The sequence below is a fragment of the Chelonia mydas genome, chromosome 7, assembly GCF_015237465.2.
Source record: "Chelonia mydas isolate rCheMyd1 chromosome 7, rCheMyd1.pri.v2, whole genome shotgun sequence".
Taxonomy (NCBI): Eukaryota; Metazoa; Chordata; order Testudines; family Cheloniidae; genus Chelonia; species Chelonia mydas.
The window spans coordinates 94344771-94371020 of NC_057853.1; the positions used below are offsets into that span (position 1 = coordinate 94344771).

Sequence of the window (26250 nt, forward strand, 5' to 3'; positions counted from 1 at the left end):
CTCTTACACTTGAGTGTTTACATGAAAGCAAATGCTATATGTCTTGCAGGAATATGGCTATTTTTGTCCCCAGAAGAGTCATGAACAATCAGCCTTTTAAACCTATTTCCAAGTTTAATCTTTCTCTTTTCTGATCTTGTACATCAAGTCTGTTAAAGAGTGAAATTCTAAAGAAAAATAGCTTAATAATAATTACCACTGTAGAATATCTTTTTTTAGAGTTCTGAACACTGAAAACTGATTTCACTACAGATAAATGATAAATGTATCTAGTCTGCTTTTTAATGATAATTAAAGCTTATTGATCTGTCAACCGCCCCTGAGTGATCTTCTGGGAGAGACAGCATGAGAAGATAAAGTTAATTTTTTTTCATGCCTTATGCAGAGTAGTATAATTGTACATTACATTGAAATAAGGCTGTTTTGATTTTATTTCCTGGAGCGGATTCAAAGAACGATGATATTAAAAACTGGCAGGAAATATCTAAGGGAAAAAAGGATATGCAGTGGAGCATTTTGACATTCTAAAGAAAGCATCATCTAGAATTATACGGCCTGTAAAATGCTGCCGTAATCAGAAATCTCCATTCACTCCCTCTAATAGTAAAGGTGTCAAGCTCACTTATCATAGGTATAAATGGCTGCACCATATGGAAGGCAGTAGACAATCAGGCCCATAGAAACTAGAGATGGAAAAGACTTATTACAGCATCTAATCACTACAGAATTTTTTTAAAAAAAGTTTCACCACAAACAGGGTTTTCACCACTTTCCCTTTGGAACCCAGACAAAAATAAATTGTCTAAAGCAGATAAATCTGTAAAGATGGCTTAGTGGGTGATATAAAAGTATAAAGAAGTGTTGATAAATTATATAACGATAGTCCAGAGATATCCAACAGCAAACACTGAGAAAGGAGGGGGAGAAGTTATTTTGCTCTAGAAACCAGGTAGACGCAACACTATCTGTGCTCGTTCACTAAAATACGTGGAGTTAACAAACAAGATTGTGCACTTTAGAAGAGGTAAGTTTTTGTAATCAGGGTATTTATATTGGTAAATTCTGAATTTATTTTTTTTGTAGGATTCAAAGTCAGATAAATACTGTGAGAGTATCCTCCCTTATAATATTATGACACTTCTGGCAAATGAAATTCAATGTTGATAAATGCAAAGCAATGCACATTGGAAAACATAACCCTAACTATACATATAAAAAGATGACATCTAAATTAGCTGTTACCACTTCAGAAAGAGATCATAGAATCATAGATCTTGGACTCATTGTGAATAGTTCTCTGAAAACATCCACTCACTGTGCAGTGGCAGTCAAAGAAGCTAACAGAATGTTAGGAAACATTAGGAAAGGGATAGATAATAAGACAGAAATATCATATTGTCTCTATAAAAATCCATGGTATGCCCACATCTTGAATACTGCATGCAGATCTGGTTGTCCCATCTTAAAAAAGATATGTTGGAATTGGAAAAGGTACAGAAAAGGGCAACAAAAATGATTATGGGTATGGAACGGCTGCCATATGAGGAGAGATTAATAAGACTGGGACTTTTCAGCTAGGAAAAAAGATGACTAAGGGAGATATGACAAAGGTCTATAAAATCATGACTGGTGTGGAGAAAGTAAATAAGGAAGTGTTATTTACTTCTTCTCATAACACAAGAACGAAGGGCACCAAATGAAATTAATAGGCAGCAGGTTTAAAACAAACAAAAGGAAGTATTTCTTCACACAACGCACAGTCAACCTGTGGAACTCTTTGCCAGAGGATGTTGTGAAGGCCAAGAGTCTAACAGGGTTCAAAAAAGAGCAAGATACGTTCATGGAGGATAGGTCCATCAATGGCTATTAGCCAGGGTGGGCAGGAATGCCAAACCATGCTCTGAAGTGTCCCTAGTCTCTGTTTGCCAGATGCTGGGAATGGGTGACAGGGGCTGGATCACTTGATGATTATCTGTTCTCTTCGTTCCCTCTGAAGCATCTGGCATTGGCCACTGTCAGAAGAAATTATACTGGGCTAGATAGACAATTGGTCTGACCCAGTATGGCTGTTCTTATGTTCTTCTCATCCTGGCCAGAATCAGGACAGGCAAAGGGTGTATGGAAAACTCTGCCAGTTTCCCCCAAAAGAGAGTTCATGGTTGTTCCAAGGTTTATGTTGAGCAAAGATTCAGATTGGTTCTATTGTTGTGAAATTGGCCTGGCCATCCCTAGTTATCAGGTACTAAATAGATGTCCCTGACTACGCCACTCTCCTGATCAAAGGAGAATTATTGACATTCATACCAAGAAAATTAACAATCATTTAAATTATTTTTAAAAACTAGAGTGATACAATAAGTCCTGTTTTACTGTGATAAAATATAGGAAACGATAATTTCAGACTTCTCATTTGTTTGGCAAAAATTCATTAAAAAGAAGAAGGAATCCTAACAGCATTTATTAATCAATTTTCTCTTCATTTAGAAGCATACTGTTTAGGCAAATTGGGGAATTTCACTTCTATTTATTTACTAAATGTGTGTAAATTATTATGGACAAAACCAATCTGATAGGGAAAGGAATGCACTGTACACAATTACAATAACATTCATCCCTATTAAATTGTGAGTGTGTTTTAAGAAAAAAGAAATAAAGAAAAACAAAGGAAAATATATGACAAAGATTTAATCACAGATTTGAGAAGTTCTCACTTTATCTCATTAAGAGTTACAATTCTCTGAGCTATGTGCTATGATTGCAGAAAACTATACTCCTTGAAAAAAATAAACACTGTTCTTGCAGAAATTAAAATATTAATATAACATTCATTTCATAAGTGATGCACTCATATTTGTCTATACCTATTAAAAGCTTCTGCTTGTTACAAAACAAACTTTGGTAATTAGGTATACTAAGGCTTTAGAATATATACATTTATAATGCTACAATAAATCAGAACAGTTTGCTTTATATAGGTGCATTTTTATCTTTATCTGAAGATCTAAAAGTGCTTTGCATAGAGTAAATAATAAAGCCTCAGAACATTTCAGTGAGAAACTAAGTATTACTATACCACTTTTATACACAGATAAACTGAGGAAGGGAGAAGTTAAGGTGACTTAACCAAACTCATGCAGCAAATCAATGGCTGACACAGGAATAAAACTCAATGATACTGTCTCACAGTAAGAAGAAAAGGAGTACTTGTGGCACCTTAGAGACTAACCAATTTATTTGAGCATAAGCTTTCGTGAGCTACAGCTCACTTCATCGGATGCATACTGTGGAAAGTGTAGAAGATCTTATTATATACACACAAAGCATGAAAAAATACCTCCTCCCACCCCACTCTCCTGCTGGTAATAGCTTATCTAAAGTTATCACTCTCCTTACAATGTGTATGATAATCAAGTTGGGCCATTTCCAGCACAAATCCAGGTTTTCTCACCCCCCCCCCCCCACAAACTCACTCTCCTGCTGGTAATAGCTTATCTAAAGTGACCACTCTCCTTACAATGTGTATGATAACCAAGGTGGGCCATTTCCAACACAAATACAGGTTTTCTCACCCCCCCCCCCCCCCAGTCTTCAGTTCTAACCACTAGCCCACACTTTTCAGCAACTGATCAAGGGAAAATCTTGATGTTATGCTTTCACTTCTAGCCACTTGCCCAAAAAACAGTGTGAGATGAAGGTACATTATACCCACTTGTATCTCACTCCCAATTCAAAGCACTGAAACTTTCAAATTTATATCACTTGAACAACATCACGGAGAGAAAAACAGATAAACATAAATACCTACAAAAACATTAGTCGTAGCTATTAATTATTATGGAGAAAAATCTCAAATTATATTTACTAAACGAAAACCATATTAAACAATTTTTCTGAAGAAGGCCTCCACTAAAGCTATGATTTTGTGGTCATAGACGGCAGCAACTCTAGAGAAATAACTCAAAGGTTCCTCTTTTAATATTCCAAAAAGTCTCCCTGTCAAATACATAATAGCTATGATGAATCTGAACGTGTGCTGTGCTAGCAGTACAATGCACAGCTGGATTAATTTAGGCATTTACTTCATCTTGTTCCACAGCAGGGTATACATTATCCTGATAGTGATGCAAACCTTCAGGATCACTGCAGCTTTATTGCTTCACTTCAGTTTAGTTGTATTACTTCAATTCACTGATATTGGCCCACACCATAATAGTGCTTTATTATTGGATGGTACAGTTGGTTTAAAAAAAAATATCCTATACCAGTACATGGCATCCCATTCTACTGAGTCACAAATAACATGCTACCTATTTTTAATTTACTGTTAGGTAAAATACATTAGGTACTCAGCTGATCTGGTTAGCTGAAGCTATGCAGTTTATTACTATAACTTAGTCCATCATTAGAATAATGCTTCACTATTCTGATATGAACAACAAAACACCTAGAAACTCTTAATCTAAATCAAACTCAACAAATATCTCATTTTATGCCCCAAAATGCCACATTAACAAATAAGGCACTAACATTTACAACTACTAATGCACTTAATTATGCTGCTAAAGTTTTCCATTGGTTCTTCCAGAAGATCTTGGAAGGCATGTCTGGATAAACATTGCAAAAAACATTATTGCTTTTCTTAACAGTGATTGACAAACACAGAACAGGTGCCATATTACATTATTTAGAGCTGTACCAACTACTAAGGCAAAGTAGGATGTGAAAGATTTTATTTTGATGATGTTTTGCACAGATCAAAAAGGAGATCCGCATATAGGGAAAGAAAAGATGGAGTAATGAAACAATATAAAAAAGCCTAAATCAAAGTAACAAATTAAACATAAAAAGTCCAAGAAAACCCATCATGTTACACTTTACCAAATGATATAAACATGGAATAAATTTGATATAAATGTCTAAAATAAAAATAAATTAGTCAATCTTTAAAGTAGTATATGATTTTTGTAAACAAAACAAGCAAATGAGTTGTTTGTGAGTAAATAATTAGTAGCTAATTATTAACTAAGCAAACTTTAAGTATGATAACTTGAACTGAAACAGTTCTAGAAAGAGACAGCCATTTTGGGTGTGGTACCTGCAAAGTCAACAGGTGTTTTCTTTAAAATTTTTAGAAAAACCTCTTCAGAGCAAAATTATGTTTCCTACTTAGAAAAAAAGACAAATGTCCAGAAAAAATAAGTCCATACTAGCTATATAAGGGTGAGACATGTTTGACACCATCTGATCTTCAGCAACAGGATGCTAAATTCGGAGTCATTCAGGTATGTGTGAAAAAATGATCAAATAACTCTGAGGGAAATCAGTTCTTATAAAGTAGATGATAATTCCGCATTTAACTACTCATTGTCACAGCTTCGTGCAATGATTGGCTGCCATCTATGCTCCATCTGACAGCAGCAGATTGGTATTCTCTGCACACGTCTTCTCAATTCCTGTCGTCTATGTTTGCTGTCCTTTACAAATACACACAATGCATTATTTACTTAACTATAAACCTATCAAAAACATTCACAAGCAGTACCAAACATGTACAAATGCACCAGCATTTAGGAAAAATTCAGTATTAGGCAAATACAAGTGACTAATCTATTTACAACCGGCTCACAATGACCCCTTTTAATGATGTAAAAGATTGTCAACAACATGTTCTTCAATCAGCAACCTTATATTTTTTTGTTTGCTTTTCTCTTTCTCAACCAAGAAGCCATTTATTATCGCATATGGTTGCCTTTTCTTTCATTAAGGTAACTTTCTGTTAAGCATAGTAGTTAAATAACTGCAGTGTCAACTGCAAGTGTGACTGAGAACAGACCAAAGCAGCCTGATTGTGTTAGCATTGCACAGAAATATCTTTCCTCATGAACACCAATTTAGCAAAAAGAATATTATCATCAGTATACACACTAAAGCTCCCAAAACACCAGCAAGGACAAAAAAGTGCTTGTTTAAAAGGGCATGAGATGTTATTCATTTCCATTTATTAAATGATTCAACATTGCGGTATGCCTGAAACTAATTAGTATGATCAACACAGTGTGAGGCAGGAACAAAAGCAGATGAGCTTTCTGAGATATATTGATGTAAAAGCATAAATGAGTATACATTTAAAAAACCTTCTCCTGTAATTTGTAACCTTCACATACTGATCATTCCTTGATAGAACTTTCATCTGACAAGATTGACTTAAATGTCATTTACAATTGGGCCTCTCTCTAGATATTAGGCTGAGATGACCACCAGGTTTATTCACTTATTAGCAGTTAAATAATTTACTTTTCTTTAAGGTTGTATTGTATAAAACATCATGAGAAATGAAACCTCAGTTACTGGCAAGCAAGGATGGTACATGTACATATAAGAGGAATACATCTGTGTATATATAGATATATATTTATAGATATACTTGCTAAGTCATATACTCACCATTAGCACTGCAAAGTTACTGAAGTGTGTACTCTGAATGGTGGTAATATTGCCTACAGAGCTAATTATGTGGCACCCTTCTCCACACCAGCCTCCATGTCCATCTAGAAGGTCAAAATCCCAAAAGGCTGCAATGGGGTCTATACCCCGTGCAAAGTGTCTCAAACCTATAGTAAGAGGCGTGGTGAGGTTTCCGAAACTGCATCCATCTGCAAAAGCAACAAACTGAATCAGAGAAATAGACTGGAAAATCCTTTACTGCTGAATGCTGTATATTCACAGATTCAAAAATGTACTGAACTATGGAAAACCAAGCAATAGCCACATATTCCTGTCTGTGTGAATTAAAAGCAAATACAGAAAAGTTTACTACAGTTTAAATTAATCTTAATGACTATTTCAGCCTGTTGAGGTGTCCGATTGATCTGATCATCCTTAATAAAGCTGGATTTGTTGTGTAAGTCTTAAATTAAGACACGTTATACTATTCACTCATGTAACTGAAAAAAGAGCTGTCCCTTAGTATGATTAATAGCTAAGGCAATTTTGCACTTTTAAAGTTACATTAAAACATTGTTTTAAAAGCAAATGGAAATGTGAATACTATTCAGAATAAAGTAAAACTATTAAAATTGCCTAGGTGACTAATTAACATAATTAGTCACAGTTCTGTAAGATTCATCACACTGAGACAAAAGCCTTTAGCAACACCTGTTTTAGGGCTTCATACCAAAAACTATTCTGGTGAATATTAAGATACATGCAACAGGGCATTAACACCGCCCCCCCCATCTTAATATTTATCTGAATCCAGAGTGATGGTCTTGCAATTTTCCTTGTATAGAGTAAAACAAGGTTCTTTTCTATTTCACCTTGGTTTGAGATATAAGCTTCTGTCACAACAACATAAAAAAAATGTAAAACCTAATTTGCCTTCTGTTCCTACAATAATTACACTTCTCTTGTGGACAAGTTAATTTGAATAAAACCATATACATATGAATAAATACAAACACTTGTGTTAAGAAACAGAGAGACCCCAGGCTCTCAGCATACTGTATACTCTGCTGCTCCATTCTGTAATCAAGTATACCGTAGCTTTCAGATTAAAAGAAATAATGAATAACACTCCTCACCTATTTTAGCAAAGACAGCTGGTGTGGTAACTGTCCTACGTTTCCCGTCATCTGCAAGATTTGATGAGTTTCCCGTGCTAGGAAAGAGTTTTCCATTCCGAAAGACAATAAACTGTAGCTTGCAAGTGGAGTTATCAACAGATTGCAAGGCTGAAGACTGAGAGAAGACAGACTGTGGCAAATGAACTGAAGCTACTGCTACAGCATTCTGTACAATGAGAGGAAAAAAGAAAAATTTAAAATGCAAATCACAACAGGGTTGCTTTCAGTATGTTTTAAACTCCTGTACAAGAAATGTATGCTGCCTCCCTTTTCCAACAGACTAGAAGCAACCAAAGAAGCAGGAGCGGTAACCATGGGAATAGGATTGGTACAGCGCATATTAAAAGGGAAAACGTTTTGATTGAATGTGTGAGCCTATATGGTCAAGCTCCCTGCTGCAGAGGTGCAAATGGTTCTTACCATGCCTGCTAGAGGGTCCATCAACACTGCAGATCTGATTTAAAGAGACAACCTCTACCAGGTTTTCTCCTTCACTTAAAACAGAATCAGACAATTTACATGAAAATATTTCTCTGAAAGGGTACTTAAAGAGTACTGGTATAATTTTATTAATACAAAAATTACAACAGTGGAGAACGCTAAACAGAAAAAATGCAGTGTAGTAAATATATTGTATGGGTAGTATTTAATACTTGCTTCACATAAAGAAAATTATTCATCCAACTCCATTTTTTAGTAAATCTAGCATTATAAATATCTCAAAGTACCAATATACCAGAAGAAAGCAAGGTTAGTATGAAGTGAATACAAAGACTGTCAGATCACGATAATGGCTTTGACTTGTGAATGTGTTATACATCATTATGTAAGTAGAGATGTCACTTACAAAATGCATATAAACACACCAGAATGAATGCTAGGCTGATTTTTCTCATCATTCATTCCTCTTCCTCCTGCTCTAGAGGGAACCTTATCAGTAAGCACTGAGATATGTACAAGAAAAAACAAAAGGGGAACAGAGTGTAAATAAACAGGACAAGAGATTGGCCTGAGTCTATTTATGTGAAAAGTCTATTTATTTAAAAACAAACAAATTGAAAAATGTTCTGAGTAATTTACATTCCCCCAAAGGCAAAGTACAGCTTCTGTGCACACAATTTGCATAGATTATCACACAATTTACTTATAGCACATGTGCAGTACCTCTTTGAAAATTAAAAAAGAATCATCTTCCCAATCATGCAGACAAACATGACATTAATATATGTATATGTGCTGGGAAGGATACATGTGTGATAGATACATAATGCTACTCAGGTGAGTGAGCAGAAAGGCTACAATAATGTAACAGAGGCTTCTTGTGACATCATAGGTATGAGAGCAAAGCTTGGGTGGCCTCTAATGTCATCGGAACTCTTAGATGAGTGGGTATAGGCTTATTCACAATTCTCCTCTGTTCCAGTGCACATTCTGGAAGTGTATCAAGATTTTAACATGACAAAAGCGTTTAAAAATTACGTAAAAGTCCTTCTGGACTGGATGGCATTTTCTTATCTGGAAGATGCCATTTGTTAGATAAAGACATTTCGGAAAAACGGAACAAAAAACAACACGAGAGAATCTTTTAGATATTTTTAACCTCACCATTAGATTTTAAAACAGCTGAGGAAGTAGTGACATGAGCGATAACTGGAACTGTGACATTATTGGTAACTCAGTCCATCATCATGCACTCAACTTCAGATAATGTTTATATTGCAGTCCCATTGTTTATAAAGCTGTAAAATTTCTGATTATTCCCTCATGCTTTTAAAAAAAAGTCATATTTCACTGTTATGATATCATACAGTAGCTGTGAAAATATGAACCTCTGATGACATCACCTTAGCCACAAATCAGTTTTCAACAACTAGAAGTAAGGATTTTTACTAGGTCCATTCATCAAATTTCAGCAAGTACCTATTGAGGACTTTTCTAGGGTCACATATGAGCATGAGCGAGGTTATAATTTATTTATATTGCTCTTTTATTATTATTACTGTGTGCTGGAAGCAACAAAAGCACTAAATTACACAAATTATTTAGTATATAAAAAGGAGAAAGCTAGCAGCTCTTGAATAAGATTATGATAATGAGACTGACTCCTAAAAGCATTGGGATAAATAATGATGTACCTTGACAAAATAGCTTGACAAAAGCAGCGGTGAATAAGCTGGATGAACACAAGGGTTTTTATAGAGTATTTACTGAGATAGAAAACTATTAAGCCAGTGTGACTCTTAAGCTCTTCCATACTGTGACTTCATGTTACAGAGAGAAAAAAAGTTATGGATCCCCCTTTCCCAAATAGGTATAAAGGAAAGTGGTAATAATGTCCTTCAGCTTTGAGAAGCCATGAACTAAGCCAATCAGACTTGGAATGCTGTCCATGTATTACAAATGATTTGTGGAAATACCTACACTTGGCTGAGGAAGTCTGATGTGCATAACACTACAGATTGGTGAGTCAATCAGAAAATAAAAAAGACTAATTATATTGTTGTATGCAGCATAATTGTAGCAGTGTTGGTCTCAGGATATTTAATATCTTTTATTGGACCAACTTCTATTGGTGAGAGAGACACCCACACCTTGTCTCTGTAGGATTAATTACAGACAACTGAAATTTTTTCTCCATTAGTAGAGCTGACAAAATAATCTGTAACAAGACACTTCATTGCTGAATTTTGTCTCTTTTTCTCTTTACAAAAATTGCCTACAAACAGATAGCAATTTTCAAAAATATAACAATTATTTTGAAATTATCTACCAACAAATCTCTGAATAATTCTTGATCTGTACTTCATTCATGAGCATGTCACTTTGAGCATTTAATATTTCAAATAAAAGTTGTTTTAAGTGGATATACGGGGCACATGGGTTTTTTGTTTTGTTTCCTGATTGGAGATGTGTAAATCCAAAGAGCAAATACTCGTGATTATGCATTCAAAATTTGCTTTCCATGGATATTCTGCAATGATAGATTAAAACTGGCTGTTTCAGCACACATTCCTGCCAATAAACTCATCTGCTAGAATATTCATGGAGCACACACACATTGGGAGTGCCTACACATTCACATTGCTGTTTAAAAATATGAACAAATATTTGTGAACAATTTTTACATCTTAGCCACATGAGAAATTTTTGTTCAACAGCATTACTCATATGAGGAAGGTATACTGTAGACTAGAATTCTCTCTCTTCTGCAACAGAAGAAGCAGCAGTGTCTTGTGGATAAAGCACTGGCCTAGTTGAAGGACTTGAGCTCTATCCTTGGCTGTACCATTAACCTTCTGTGTAAGAGCAGGCAAGTTATGTCACCTCTCTCCCTCAGTTTCCCCACTGGCAAAATGCAATAATGATATTCACTTTCCTTTATAAGACATTTTGAGAGCTATAGCTAAAAAGCATTATAGAAAAACAGTTTTATTATTATTGATAATATTAATATTACATCTGGGGAGACTTATGACTGAATGAATCAAGTGCCAATTGCGGTACTATATGTAAAATTGTTATTATGGTTTAAATTAAGACATTTCCCCTGTTACAAATTGTATTTGATCACTATAATATGAAACTGCCTATGTGTGGCACTTCACAAAATTCAGCTAACAGCATTATGAGAAGGAGCTCCACGGTTATGACAGCAATTATAACACTACCCTAAAAATGCCATCTGGTGTCTAGCAAGGGAACTGCAGTGTTACAATGATGTGAAGATTCAGAAATGACACCTGGCATTTGCTCAGGGAAAGGCAGGAAAAGCTGCCAGCTTGTGCAGTTTATTTAACCATTAGGATTTACGCACTTGGTGGGGTTTTGGAAAATAACCATATAGGTAATCCAGTCATGACAGCAGGGTTGTTTGCATTCCATTTTTCACGACTGTATTTAGACTAGACACACCCTTCAAAAGGGGAAATACTAGAGCGACTGGAACTAGTTCAACACAATGTTTTTTCCAGTGGAAACACTGATTGGTTGAAATCAAAATGTTCCATGGGAATGTGTCAACTTCAATGAAATTCTGATGGAACCCTGCCTGCCAGGAATGTTACAAAACCTACCTGGTTTCTTGCCAGCTTACCTGCCTGGCTCCTCAGCAGACCACCAGAGGAGCTGAGAGACTGCAAGCCCTGGCTCACAGCTTTTCAAAATCCAGGGCTCCTAGATTTCCTGGCTCTTGCATAGCCTGCCAGGTGGACTGTCCTGGAGCCAAGGCTCCCAGCCTCCTCATCAGCCTAGAAGCCCTGTGAGCCCCAGCTCCCTAAGCTGCTTGGCTCCTTCACTGGCATGCTGCTGGGACTCCAGGGAGCCTCAGAAACATTTAGATAAGGATGAAACAAAATACCATTTTGACTTTTTCTAAACAAAATTTCAGAATTCCCATTTTGTGGAAAATTTTGACATTTAAATTTTGTTTTATCTAAGAATTTTATTTTGGAATTTCCCACAGAATGGGAATTCCAGTTACCAGCCAACTCCAGAAAACTCTAAAAAGGGACATAAGAATCCAACAGAACAATACTGAAATTAACAAGTTTGTCTGCAGTGTTGTAGCCGTCTTGGTCTCAGGATATTAGAGACACAAGGTGGGCGAGGTAATATCTTTTATTGGATCAACTTCTGTTGGCGAAAGAGCCAAGCTTTTGAACTACACAGAGTTCTTCTTCATACATCACCCACTTTACCTATCAAAAGTTTAAAATTTCTCATACCATAAAGTGAATGATCCTCAAAATATTGAGAGCTACTGAATCTTGACGTTTTTTGTAGCTCATGCATGTGTGACTCTTATTAAAAATGTTTAAGGGAAAAACTGAAAGATTTAAAGTGAATTTCTTCCCCCAGGCAATTTTACTCTGGCCTGGAGCACACTTCCTCATAATTGATGCTAGCATTCAGGAGGAGTTTTTAAGAGTTTAGAGAAGACATTGCTTCAGGTACCTTTGTGATATGGTAACCTCTTCCTAGTTGCCCTCTACTTTCATGACCTTTACTTCTTTAAAGAGGCCTGCTCCTGTTTTCAGCATTCCTTGCTGATTGTCCTGCTCTAGCTAAATGAAATTGGAACGTTGTAAGTTATCAGAGGTTTGTTATTAATGTATTTACCTGCTTGCCCTGTGCTGGAGTGACATTCATTGGATGATCAGGTACACAAATTCTTCTTCTAGTGCTGTCCTTGCTTTTACCATTAGGATATTGCGCTGCAAGAATATGAGGGTCTTGTTCCATTGTAGCTGGAGTGCTACATCAGCTGTAGTGAGTCATGACACAACAGAAGCCCTTCCCTCCGGCTGCATATATCTTGTAAGGAGTGCAGTGAATGAGGCCAGGGCTGTCACACACTATTTTTCAAATATTACAATGTAATATCATAGAATATTTTCTGCAACCTTGGTAATTGCAGCTTGTATGGTGAGGAGTGATTGAGGCAGAAACCTGCAAGAGCCATTGTCTTCTTCATTATGGATCTTGTATATAAATGGATTTCATGGAGCCCTGTTTGTGCTGTAAACACAGAGTAGTACACAGCACTACAAGAAGACAAACACATATCTGGGGATCTATTTTATGGTATTATATTACACTACTTGAGAAACAGCATGTGCTCATATAGTTAGAAATTATGTGACAGATAATTCAAACACACAAAAGGAAAGATATAAGTGCAACCGTAACTTTTGCATTTCCTGATTTTCAGTGCTTCAACTTTGCTTGATTTACATTATTCTTCAAGTAATTGGGAATCCACCACATCCCTAGATGAGCTGTTCCAATTGTTAATTTTCCTAATTTAAAAATGTGCACCTGAGTATGAGGTCGGAAGAAAATAATCTCTGGCAAAAATGAAACAAATGTAGCCACCTCAATCCCACAATCTGAAAAAGAAGCTGGCAAGGAAATAGAGAAAGTAGGTGCAGTGCTTCCAAACATTAAAGAATTTGATGACTGACTAATGGATTGGGATGCATTAAGGATATAATTCATCATACTGATAGAGATCTGAGTGTGCCGCCAGAAATACATGCACCACATAAAGTTGCATTAGCAGTAAGAGAGCAAGTAAAAACTGAACTTGACTGGATGGTAATATCAGGTGTTATTGAACAAATACAGACACCAACGGACTGAGCTAATTGCATGGTCCCCACAATAAAATCAAACACAGGATTTATATATAAACAAATAGAGAATATCCAAAAGATGAAGACAAGGACCTAAAATGAGACTTCTGCTGCACACAAATTGCTGAGAAGGTCATTCAAGACTTCAGAATAAAAGAGTATGTTCAGTTTGAGTTGCATGCCAAGGGTTTAGGCAGACTGACTTGATACAAAAAGTGCAAAACTCTGCACTTTCAATTCCCCTTGTCGATAGATATTGGGGTTGTCTCAGCACATGTGACAGATTGAGGTATCACATTCCAGATCCTTGTGGTTCTAGATTGGGCAAAAGTAAATTTTGAGTTGCTGATTTGGGGCAAAAATAATTAACGAGCAATGAGAACCTTTGTAATGTTCTTCAACATGCCAATTAAAGGAACTTTAAATCAAACAGAAGCAAATGACAATTTGAATAGAATGTAGTTAGTTATAAACTTGGTGACAAAGTTTGACAGGACCTAAAAAAAGTAAAGCTAATTGTACAAATAGAAAGACCCCCAAGCAAGAAAACTTTACAGAGTCATAGCCAAGAAAATTATTTCCTGATTTGTCACAGTCAAATCCTCCACTTAGAATGCTGCTTGAACACAAGTGCAGAATGGTACAGAAATGATTGGCAATAAAATAAACCTTAATTTTTTGTCAATTAAATGACAAATATAAAATGACCTAACCCTACAACTGGTCAGACAGTGAGAAAAAGCTGGGTACCTCCAAGAATAAATATTTATTGAGACTATAGAGATGTAATTGCTGTATATGACAGGATTATTGTGCGCTACAAATATTATATAACAATACTGCATAGCATGAGGTTGGAAATACTAAACATAATGCACATCCACCTATGTACTGAGAAATGTAAGACTAGAGTCCAAGAAGTCCCATTCTGGCCAGACATGGATATGCCATAGGGTATAGTGAAAGTGGAATCTACAGTAAAGAAATACAGGAAACGCAAAAAAAAAAAAAAAAAAAAAAAACCCTGAAACCACATAGGATTCCAGATCGCTTTTGTTTCAGTGCTGGTGCAAATGTATTTGAATTTAAAAACAAAGAAAGAAAGAAATTATATATATATATATATATATATATATATATATATATATATATATACACACACAAATACTATATGTGTTGCACAATACACCACATAGCAATGTAAACCAGCTTTTCTTCCATGTGATTCTAGAGAAGTTGCTAACAAATAATGGCACATTTCTCTTTGGTATATTACCTCAAACACACCAAGTCACATCCTTTTTATGCAGTCAAACATGTTAGCAGAAAAGTCAGTATGAAGAGAAAAGAACTTTATTTTAAAAAACACTGGTGGATTCAAATGATCCATACTTAGACTACAACAACCCCAATGCTGTATTAGAATCACCATTTTCAGAGGTACTGAATCCACTGAAGTCCACTGAAAATACAGGTGCTCAGTACTTTTGAAAATCAGGGCACTTATTTAGGTGCCTGAATATGGATTTAGGAGTCTAACTTCAGGCACCCAATTCTGAAAATTTCAATTTAAATGCATAAAAATTAGAACAGCTACAGACATGTTTTAAACCTCAGAGTTAAACAACTTTTTATCTCATTACTAAGTACCATGAAGAACCAAGAGACCATCCACCCCTCCGCTAAGAAGCACAAGCTTCCAACCACTCTGAAGTGTGTGACAGTCTGGGCCATTCCACAAAATATCAATATTCAATGCAAATGACCTAGCTAACTACTAGCCCATGCTCAGCCAAATATTCCTGATGCTAAATCACAGAAAATGTGGAAGCAAGCAAGCAAATTCCAACAAAGCTAATCTTCTGCCAATGTCGTAGATTTGCCTTACCCATTTAGGCTAAGACTGGGACACAGCACGGACACAGTACTGGCAGCACATCTCAGTCACTTGTCCTTTGTTCATGGTAGCCATGGATAGAGCACAAACTGCTACACTTACACTGCTGGATCTGTCTGCAGCCTTCCACGTGTGACTGATGCACATATAAGCAGAAAGAACAGGAGTACTTATGGCACCTTAGAGACAAACAAATTAATTTGAGCATAAGCTTTCATGGGCTACAGCCCACTTCATCAGTTGCACAGAATGGAACATATAGTAAGAAGCTTATGCTCAAATAAATTTGTTAGTCTCTAAGGTGCCACAAGTACTCCTGTTCTTTTTGCGGATACAGACTAACACGGCTGCTACTCTGAAACATATAAGTAGGGTTCTATGTACTCTGTGACCACAATATTTTCTATAAACCCCTCCACTCACATCATAGAATTGTGCTCCACAATTTTTCATTGTTTGAAAAGTTCTTCCACCATGATGACTGCAAAGAAAACGTTTGAAATGTAAACTGAGTATTTCTACATTGTCTTGAAGTGTGGGCATCAGAACTGGACAAATATTTTAGTACTGGTATTACCCATTCGGTGTGCAGAAGAAAGACCACTTCTTTGTGTCTACTTGATATTCCCCGTTTTATACATCCAAGCATCACATTAGCCCTTTTTGCACAGCAGAGAGCTCATGTTGAGGTGATTATCTATAATGACCCAATAATCCTTCTCTGAGTCACTGCTTTCCAAAACAGTCTCCCTTCCCGTAGGTATAGTGTTTATTCTTTGTTCCCAGATATATTACCTTGTATTTGGTTGTAATGTTGGACTGTGACTATTTAACCAGGTGGTTCATATCACTCTGTAACAGTAACCTGTCCTCCTTATTTACTACTGCAGCAATTTGTGTGGTCATATGGAATCTTTACCAGCAAAGATTTCATATCATCTAGGTTTCAGAGTAACAGCCGTGTTAGTCTGTATTCGCAAAAAGAAAAGGAGTACTTGTGGCACCTAAGAGACTAACCAATTTATTTGAGCATAAGCTTTCGTGAGCTACAGCTCACATCATCTAGATTGTTGATAAAACCATTTAATAACACTGATCAAAAGAATTGATCCCTGAAGAAGCCCTCTAGAAAAGGTCCCATTCATTGGTACCTTCTCATTAACAACTACATATTGAGATCTGTCAGTGAGCCAGTTTTTAATCCATCTAATATATGCCCTGTTAATTCCATATAATGCAAGATTTTAAATCAAGATGCCATGTTGTACTAAATCAGTTTCAACAAGCTAATATGCTAATCCTGCAACCCCACACCTCTGGTACCTCCTAGACACCAAAACATCTGGCTCTCCAAAAACTTCTCTGAATCAGTTATGTGTTGACAATACAAAACTCTGAAGCATATTGAAACCTGAAAATGTGTGAACAACATTATGTCAATTTAAATATAAAAATAAATAGGACAGGGCTACTCTACTGACTGTATTATTCACTTTCATATTTAATTTAAATACAAACTTTAATTTTAACGAATCTGCCACAGTGCCCCATCAGAGCACTGCGAAAAAAAGGGACCTTGTTGCAAAATGTAGGTACAGCTTGATGCAGAGTCTCCAGAGGAATATATACAAGATTTAGCAGGATTAAACGGTACGTTCCAAGTGGATAGATCTCTTAGAGCTATGATAAGCAATCACTCATTGCTGCTAAGATCCGAGAGATGGGATGCCTCCTGAGGACACTGGAGAATACGTGCCTCCATCTGTTCCTTGTTTCCCCACATGCTGGAGGATAAAATGAACCATTATGGTATTGCCACAAGATGACAAAAATCAGACAGCTCATGTTGCGGGAGTTGTATCATATTCATAGTGCTCCTTTGTTTGGCTAGCCATCTAACAGTAAGACAGTCTAAACACTAGCGCAGTTCTGAAGCCCAGTAATTGTTATTTATTTTAAAATAAATCTGAAAATTCATCAGAATAAATGCACACAACCTTTCCAGAAGTGTAGGATTAGGACCCCCAGAACTCTGGTTTGCTTGGGAATTTACCTCCTTTTATTCATTATTAAAGGTGAGTATGTGTGCAATCCCATGTGCCTGTCCTGAGAGGGGATGTTGCAAAGAAGAAGGGGGACAGTTGGGGAAGTTGGGAGGACTTGCGCATTGCAGGAAAGGAGAGATCTGTCAATCAGGGGTAAAGAGGTATCCAAAATGAAATATTTTTAAAAATTGAAATCTGTAAAGGGAAAGGGCTGTAGTTTGGATTATTACTTGTGCTCTCAAAACTAGTTTACCCATCCCAAGTTGTAAATCCAGCATAGCCTCATTGTGCTTGTCACAATGCAGTGGCCCACTTACCGAGTGGAGTTTCACTCTGAGAATGCATGTCACAGGTATTCTGGAGCTGTGCTGGCTGCTTATGAGTTTCTAAGTGGAATTGAAGGTGCTGTTTTTGATCTTTTAAAGGTCTGGGACATAGTTACCTGAGACAACATAATATCCCCATTATCATTTGCCTCTGCAGAGATGTTCTCACTGGAGCTCCCTTTTCATAATGGAATGTAGCAGCTGGCAGTGTGTGTTCCAGAAAGCTCCATCAGATCTAGAATCCGTTTCCCCCTTGCCCCTTGCAGACTGTATTTGTTAAACTCTGGGAATGATACATTTTGTCCCAGACATGTTGGGTGAAGGCTGCCTGAGGTGTGGGGATGTATTTCTATTTTATAGGGAATGTTATTTGCCATCTAAGGCATGTTGGGAGTGAAGATTTTATGGTGGAATGAGGAGACAATTTATTATTATGATATTGATGGGACTGTAACGTTAATTGTTACAAGGGCACTCAGAGGATAGACGGGCACCTGTTGAATTCTTGGATTTTTTTTTTTTTATAAATCAAAATAAAGAAACAGACAAGTAAATAAATATCATCAGTGGAGCTGTCTGGATGGCTCATTCAGCTACATTCCATGTTTTGCAGGTCTAGCATAATGGGACGTCAGAGATAAGAATCACAATTAGACCCAATAGCCACTCAGCCAATAGCCTCTGTGACTCATCATCCACAGAGTTGAATTGTGGATGAGCACTGCCAGTTTTGATCAAGGACTCATGTGAATTCCAGCTCCAGTATATTAACAGATATTCTTTTTTTGCACATGAATATATGTGATTTCCATTTACAACTAGTTAAACCCTGTCAATACACATGCCTCATGAGCTTTTAGTTTTTATTTTCTATGCGGGTTCATAGCTTACTGACACAGACGCAGAAGATTCTCAGTAAAACCAGGAAAAAGTACTTTTTATCAACCGTGTCATCTTATTACTCCCACCACCCAAAAATAATAAAGTGACACCCAAAGGTTTTACAGCATTAGGATCAAAATATCTGAGTTAAAAGAGGATGCTTATGATATGTACAAGAAAAAAATATTTAAGACTGAGACTGTATTGCAAATTGTATTTGCATTTGGGTAGTAAGCAGAATATACATGAAGGCACCAGTCAAACTTTTACTGAAGTCTCACACTTAGATACATTTTACATATTTTTGCTTACTGAATCTGATGCAAACAGATTCAGCCATTAGGTGACATATAAGGCCCTGCTTGAACTCTAGGATGATTGTCAAAAAATTGCAGCTAAGTTGAGGACAAGGCATGGAAAATTGAGGGAAAGGAATAATGGACCTTATTATTTGCAGTAATAAAGTCCATTATTACATTTCCATGATTTTCCTCTGTCAGCTGCTCGGGTTTCCGAGCAGGGGCCCACACTGTTGGCCGCCCAGAAGTGACAACGGGGATCCAGGGCTGAGAGTGGCCACCGGAGCTCACAGCAGGGGATTCCACTCTCAGCCCTGAAATGGCCCAGGCTCCCACTGTCAAAATTGCAGTGGAAGCCTAATATCGCGAAATCTGTAACTTTTGCAATATTACAAGTTACAAAGGACCTTAGTGATGTAATAATTTAAATGACTGAATATTACAGCTCTTTAAGCATATTAGTTATTAAGATTCTAAACTTCACAGAACTATATTCACACTAACTAGATAAATATAAAGTTCATCAAGGAACATGAATGGGAATGCAATGCAAAACAAAATTCATAGAGCTCTCTTATGAAGTTTGTCATTAGAATGTTGAGACTGAAAAATATAAAGAACATACAGTGTACTGAAGTCTTGGTATTACATGATTTTTAGCATTCTTAGTTATTTCTTGTGGATAACAGGGAGTTGATTACTGAAGTGCAATACTGATATTACTAGTCAATGGCTATTGAGAAATTGCTACTTTTTGTTTAAGGAAAAACATAAACTCATTTAATGCAGTCAATGACAGCAATTCCAGTTATCTTTGTTTTTTTCTGGAAGTGGGTTGGGGAAGTTCCATACCATAAAAACTCCACCCATCATTCTTCATATTTTAAATCTGATTTTGAACAATTCACAGACAGTATTAAATCAGTATTCCCCAAGCTGCACACACTGCTACAGAAGGGTGTGAGATTATCAAGGGCTGTGAAGGCACTTCAGCTCCCTCTTCATGTGGTAAGAAGGATTTATGTAAAGGAAGAAGCAGTGAGGCTAACGTTAAGGTTTGCCTCAATTCTAAGAGCCATGTGTAGACCCACCCCCATCTTTTGCTGTACTCCAAGAAACAACAACCCTGCCACTCTCACACTACTAAGGGGCACAATCATCCCCAAGGTGGGGGGGAGGTGTCACATATTATTATTTTCCCTGTTCTTGTCCCTCCCCCCTGAACCAATACTGTCTCCCTGTCCCCAAGATAGACAGAAATCAGTCTCTCTTTTCTGAATTCCCAAAGGTGACAAATAGCAGTCTCCTCTCTGGATCTCAGTTAACACAGCTGATCTGATAGTTTCTAGAATGCAACTTGAAGGAATAAGTAATAGAGAGAATTGCCCTTGGGTCAAAAGGTTTCATTAGCTTGTTAATGAAATTCAAATGTCACAAAGGTGGTGATTCTTATACTGGAAGATAGATGGAGACCAAATCCTTAAAAAATGTCTTCACGTTTGGGTGAACAAAAAAGAGAAGACCATTGGATTGTGGGTTATATGATGGTATAATTGATGAGTGGACTTTAATAGTGGCAAGAGCTAGATCTGACTTTTCAGAGAAAACATGCTGTCCAAGACGTTGGTAATGGAGGAAGATAGAGACTGTATTCTTGCTGTATGCCCATATTGTAAACCACCTTTATTTCACAGCATGTATCTTTTTGTAGTACTCTCATGAAATTCTTTGGAAGAGCCAGTTGGATCTACTGTGAACACTAAGGGGGAAATTCTGACCCTATTGAAGGCAACAGGAGTTTTGTAATTTGTTCATTCGGGCCAGGATTTCACCATAAAAGCCCAAGGGCTTGTCTATACTACCGCTTAAGTCGATGTAACTTATATCGCTCAGGGATGTGAAAAAGACATCCCCCTGAGCAACAAAAGTTACAGCGACCTAACTGCTGTCTACAGCAGTGCTGTGTCAGCCGGAGATGCTCTCCTGCTAACTTCTGCCTCTCGCAGAGGTGCAGTAATTATGCTGATGGGAGAACACTCTCCCATCAGCATACAGCATCTTCACCAGACATGCTACAGCACTTCCAATGTAGACCTGCCGTAAGTCTAGCAGAATGCCATGCTAAAGGTCTACATGAACTGGACACGGGGCTGAGTGAAGGACCTAGCTTTGGGCCTGGGAAAAGAGACATGGAGATGCTATACTGGTAAGTGATGCAGAGGTTCCAAGGCTATGACTACAGGTTCCAGTTACTAGCACTGCTGAGCCCAGGTTGGAAATATAAGGATGATCTGAGCCTTGTCCTTACTTTAGCTTTCTGAAGACTTGAGGGTAATGTGGTAGAGAAGAGGATGCTTAGCTGTGCACCAGTTCATAAGATCTAGGGATGAATTTAGGGGCAAGTGACCCAGGCGACCGCCTGGAGTGCTGGGCTTGGACGGTGCTGGGCTGAGGGTGCTATTCTGGTTGTTAGTGACAAAAGGGAAAATAGAATGTTTGAAGTAAAATATTTCAGGTATTCTGTATGTGGATTCATTTTTCACTAAAATCCTACAATGTTCTGGAACTTTGTAGAATATCAAGGAACCTTCCAGACTTTCTGAGAACTACATTTTCCTTGAACCTCCTAGAATGTTGTTAGCCATGCCCTCATATGTGTATAATGGGTCAGGCATCACCTTAAGACTGCAGAACATAGACTTTTGCTTTCCCTAATACTGTCTGTTTTCCCCTGTAGAAAATACAAGATTCCCCCAAAGAATCCTTCAGGAGCTCAGTATAGGAAGCAAAAAGCTCAATTGCAATCTGGTTTGCAGCAAGGGGCAAATTTGATGGGAAAATATCTGAAACAGAACAACATAGAATGGACTTTAGGTACTAGTGATCGTCCCAGTGCAGAAGAAATTGAAGACGAAGCATAAATGATGGAAGTCCTATTACTAAGGAATTCGCAGATTTACCTGATGCACAGTTCAATTTCTTGATGTTAGTACATTTCAGTTATTCTTAAAATTCAAAAGTTTCTATAAGCTTAGAGGAAACAATTTTTTATTTGCTTATATATGGCATGAATAAATACAGATTTACAGATCCTGGCATACAAATTTACCATCTTGCATAACAGGGATAAATAAGGCATGTAAATCGTGCATCAGAGTCATTAAATGGGCTACAAATGCAATAAAAAAGAAGATATTCAAAAGTTTAACAAATGGGGCGGGGGAGCACCAAAGACACTCCTCACCTGGGGCACCATTCGGTCTTGGGCTGGCCCTGATAAGATCTATGTTCTTTAATAAACTCAGGTCAGATCCTTATTAACTTTTGAACAATGTAAAGGACACTTAGTATTGTCCTACAAGACAAACACATAATTGGGCGTCCCCATTGTTAGAATCAGCCTTTAGTGACACTTGTGTTGATCTTGTTGTTTCAGGTCCTTTGTAAAGAAATTATCTTTGCCTGCCAAATTTAGAATCACAGGGATGCCTGGATGAATAAACTACTGCCAGAACCATGTGAACAGTGAGGAGCAAACCCTTCATGTGGTAGTACATTCTGACTGTGCCATATGTCAGAATCTGTGGTGTCAGACTCTTGATTCAAGGAAGAGAGACATTCCAAGCCACAAAATCTCTCATAGTTCAAGCTCGTTCATTTAAATTCTGGATTATCTGATCATAAACTATTAGTCAGTCTAGGTTAACCTCCTAGGTTAACTAGGCTGGATGCACAAGCATTGATGGAAATGACTGACCAAATGGAAGCCACTCCTCACCCTGAATCAGTCTAGGTAAGGTTTTTCTAAGGCTCTAACCACAGAGGTATCTAAACATCAAAGAACATTTGCTATCACTACCAACAAAGGCAATGACAAAAATTCTGAGGCAACATATGCAAGGTCTTAATGTTGCTTTTCTCACGCTCTGTTGCCACTTCACAAAGTGCTTTCAATTGACAGTATTTTTTGGGAAAAACAAAAGACATCTTGGATAAAATTTCCAAAAGCGCCTAAATGATTTAGGATCCTAAATGACTTTTTTGAAAATGGGACTTATGTTGTTAAATCATATCAGTTCTATTGCAAATTTTACCCCATTATTTTTGCAAAAATAAAAGTATAATGGCAAAGTGGCAAATTATTTTGCAAAAGTGGATTGTGAAAAATAGTAAATTTCCAACTGAGACAAAATCTTGAACATTTACCATTTTGCTCATATAACATTAAAAGCTGGTGACATTTCATCCTGGGTCAAATTTGAAAATAATCACAAACATAATCAGTTTTCACCACAAATACTCATCATGTGAAAACTGATAGCTTAAAGTGAGGAGAGAGTAGCTGATATTTGAGGGACAGCATGGGAAGGAAGATTGTGAAACAGCAGCTCCTGCCACAGACTTGTTATATGGCCTTGTGTGAATCCCAATCTCTCTTCCCCACTTTCTAGATCTATAAAAAGGGAAGAAGAAGAATATTGTGTAATCTTCTTCTTCATTCTTGTGGGTGGTAGATTGACTTGCGAGTGATAATACAAGGTTAAGTCACTACAGTATTCCAGAAGTGGATGGAAAGAGCTTGTCTTCTAGTTTTTTCTCTTGCTTATGAATTCAGATAAGTTTTCACATACTAATGCTGCAGGGCCCTTATCCTTCAGAGAAAAGCATTAATAAAAAATAGCAGTTTATACACCATGCAGTACTTATTTTTGAATCTTGTATAGTAGGAGCAAATTTGCAATTTAATCAGAAAAAAAAGAATTGTTTTACGTTATTATATATAAGCATTGCTATAACTTGAATATTTTTGGTCCTCCCATCTTGCTCTACTGATTTTCTAATTCCTTTCAGTAAAGGTCAAATTTTCTGGCAAAAGTATATTTAATGTGTTCACAAATTTGTACCAAAGGCCTTTAGACTAAAGGGCTTCACTTTACCAGTCAGACACATCAACATTGTGTATAATTCAGATTTACTCAAGGGCTTCTACTGCTAAATCTGACTAATCTTTAATTTTTTTTAAAGGCAGCATTTTGTCATCCTTACTGAATCACTCCCAGTCTCCCATTAAATTGATATACCTTTTTCTATTAATATTCTATCACAATACTGTAATATGTTCACATTTACCCTATGTGTTACTTCCTCTTCTAGAGTCTCTAACTTTACTTTAAACATTAGTGTCCTAAAAGAATGGGAGTGCTTTGGTAAGTTTGGCACATGCATTTTTGCATTCTCACTACTCTTACAAGATGTTGGTATGAGGACCTGAGTGGAGGAATCAATTATTTAAGAGCCAAGAGCTGAGAAAGCATGCTAGAGAGGGGAAAAAAATCAGTAAAGAAAAAATTGGGTCTCTGATGCCAACTGAAGGGCTAACACTGCGTACAAAATTAATAACTTGCATTATTAGCTGAAAGACAGTAGATTTGAGAAAGTTTGGCAGAGTCCTAAATTGCCTACTTCAGCAACTGGTCTTGGAAACTACCCACCTAAGGTGATCACAAAATGCTCCTGACAAGGGCACAGAGTAAACTAATGACTAAACTCCTATTACTTTCTTCCTTTCTGGCTCTGCAAGTCTCCAGAATAGCCTAGCAGGAAAAAAAAATAGCTGTGATGATGACTGTTGTGGTTAGATGAAACTAGACTAGACTAGGATCGCAAGGAAACCAGTCAATTTTGACACAGCTCCTAAAAAAACCAACTTTAGAAGTGTGGTGTTGCACTTCCATGCAACATATAGCATCTGCAAAGCAAATAAAGACAATGCCTTTCCTACAGTCTGCATTAAATAAATGGCTTAATTTTGATGAAATGAAATATCATAGATTGAGGTCTCCTTCCCCTCCAGATGTAAAAACAAAAACTGAACACAATAAAAACTGATTGAGCTCTTTATGCTCTTCTGCTAGTCGAAATGATGATGCTACTACATTCTTCCTATAGTACATACTACAAATACATTGACAAACATATTCAAAACAACACAAGACTAATTAAATTATAAATATCTTACATCTCATCTCTGCATTTTACAACCATTTTAGGGCTCTTGAAAGAACCTTATTCAACACTCATTTTCTGGATTAGCTTGGGTACTCTTTAACTGGTTAGATTTTCAATGAAAATGTTCATTAACAATAAACCAAAATGATGTGCTCTCGGGTATCTGTTTTTTTTTTCTTTTCTCTTTTGTACCTTGACATGGAAAATGCAAGATACTTGTACTTGCTAAGCAATGGTCTATTCAGCACCATTGTGTTGGCATTACTCACCAAGTGGAATTAAAAACTGCACTACAGTTACCATGACAACCAGCTGTCTCCCACATACAGCATCAGTTTGAATTTTTGCAGACCATTTCTAAAAAAGATTTAAGTCAACAAATTCAGTCTTATCCTGAGGTAAAACCCTGGTTTAAGGACAAATAAATAAAATTACTAAACTGAAAATATTTAAGATCAATACACGTTTATCCCTTTCATATGACTTTGGTCTTCAAATATCAGCAGTGACTTTTGTCAGAAATTAAAGGTAAACAGAAATCTCCCTGTTCAAACTATAGCTGAGGGCCAGTGAAATTCTTGACCCAATATCTATCCAAGATTATTTAATGTGGTAAAGCTACAAGAAATTCTTGATATATTGTGCCCTCAGACATATTAAGCTTTTCCATTTAGCATTGCTTTTGCAAATCAGTCACATAATAAATGAAATAAAATATAGCAACCCCAATGTTTACAACTGCATTTCAAGTCCTGAGGTTCTTGAAACAATGGAACTATAAAGTTAGGTATTATGAATCTTTTGTGTTTCAACAAATCTGCAAATTAGCCACTGAACTGAGGAGTAGGGCTTGCATAACCAAATAAATAATTTAGGGCAAGCCAGACAGAAAAGACAGCACTGTTCTCAATGGTCTAATATATTATACACTAATATTTATCATCATCTGATTATGTTTTAAAACATTATACACCCTTTCCTCCAAGCAGGGGGTATTTCATTATGTATTCAGGGAAAACACTCCTACTAAATCTAA

General features: G+C 36.8%; 1 protein-coding gene across 1 annotated transcript in view; it reads right to left on the minus strand.

Annotated features, from left to right (window-relative positions):
* The window catches only part of ADGRA1 (adhesion G protein-coupled receptor A1), a 465281-nt gene that overhangs the window by 64646 nt on the left and 374385 nt on the right, over window positions 1-26250 (minus strand). Inside the window, 2 exon segments of the mRNA XM_043551597.1 lie at window positions 6445-6653; window positions 7581-7788. Of these exon segments, the coding sequence (XP_043407532.1) occupies window positions 6445-6653; window positions 7581-7788 (417 nt within the window).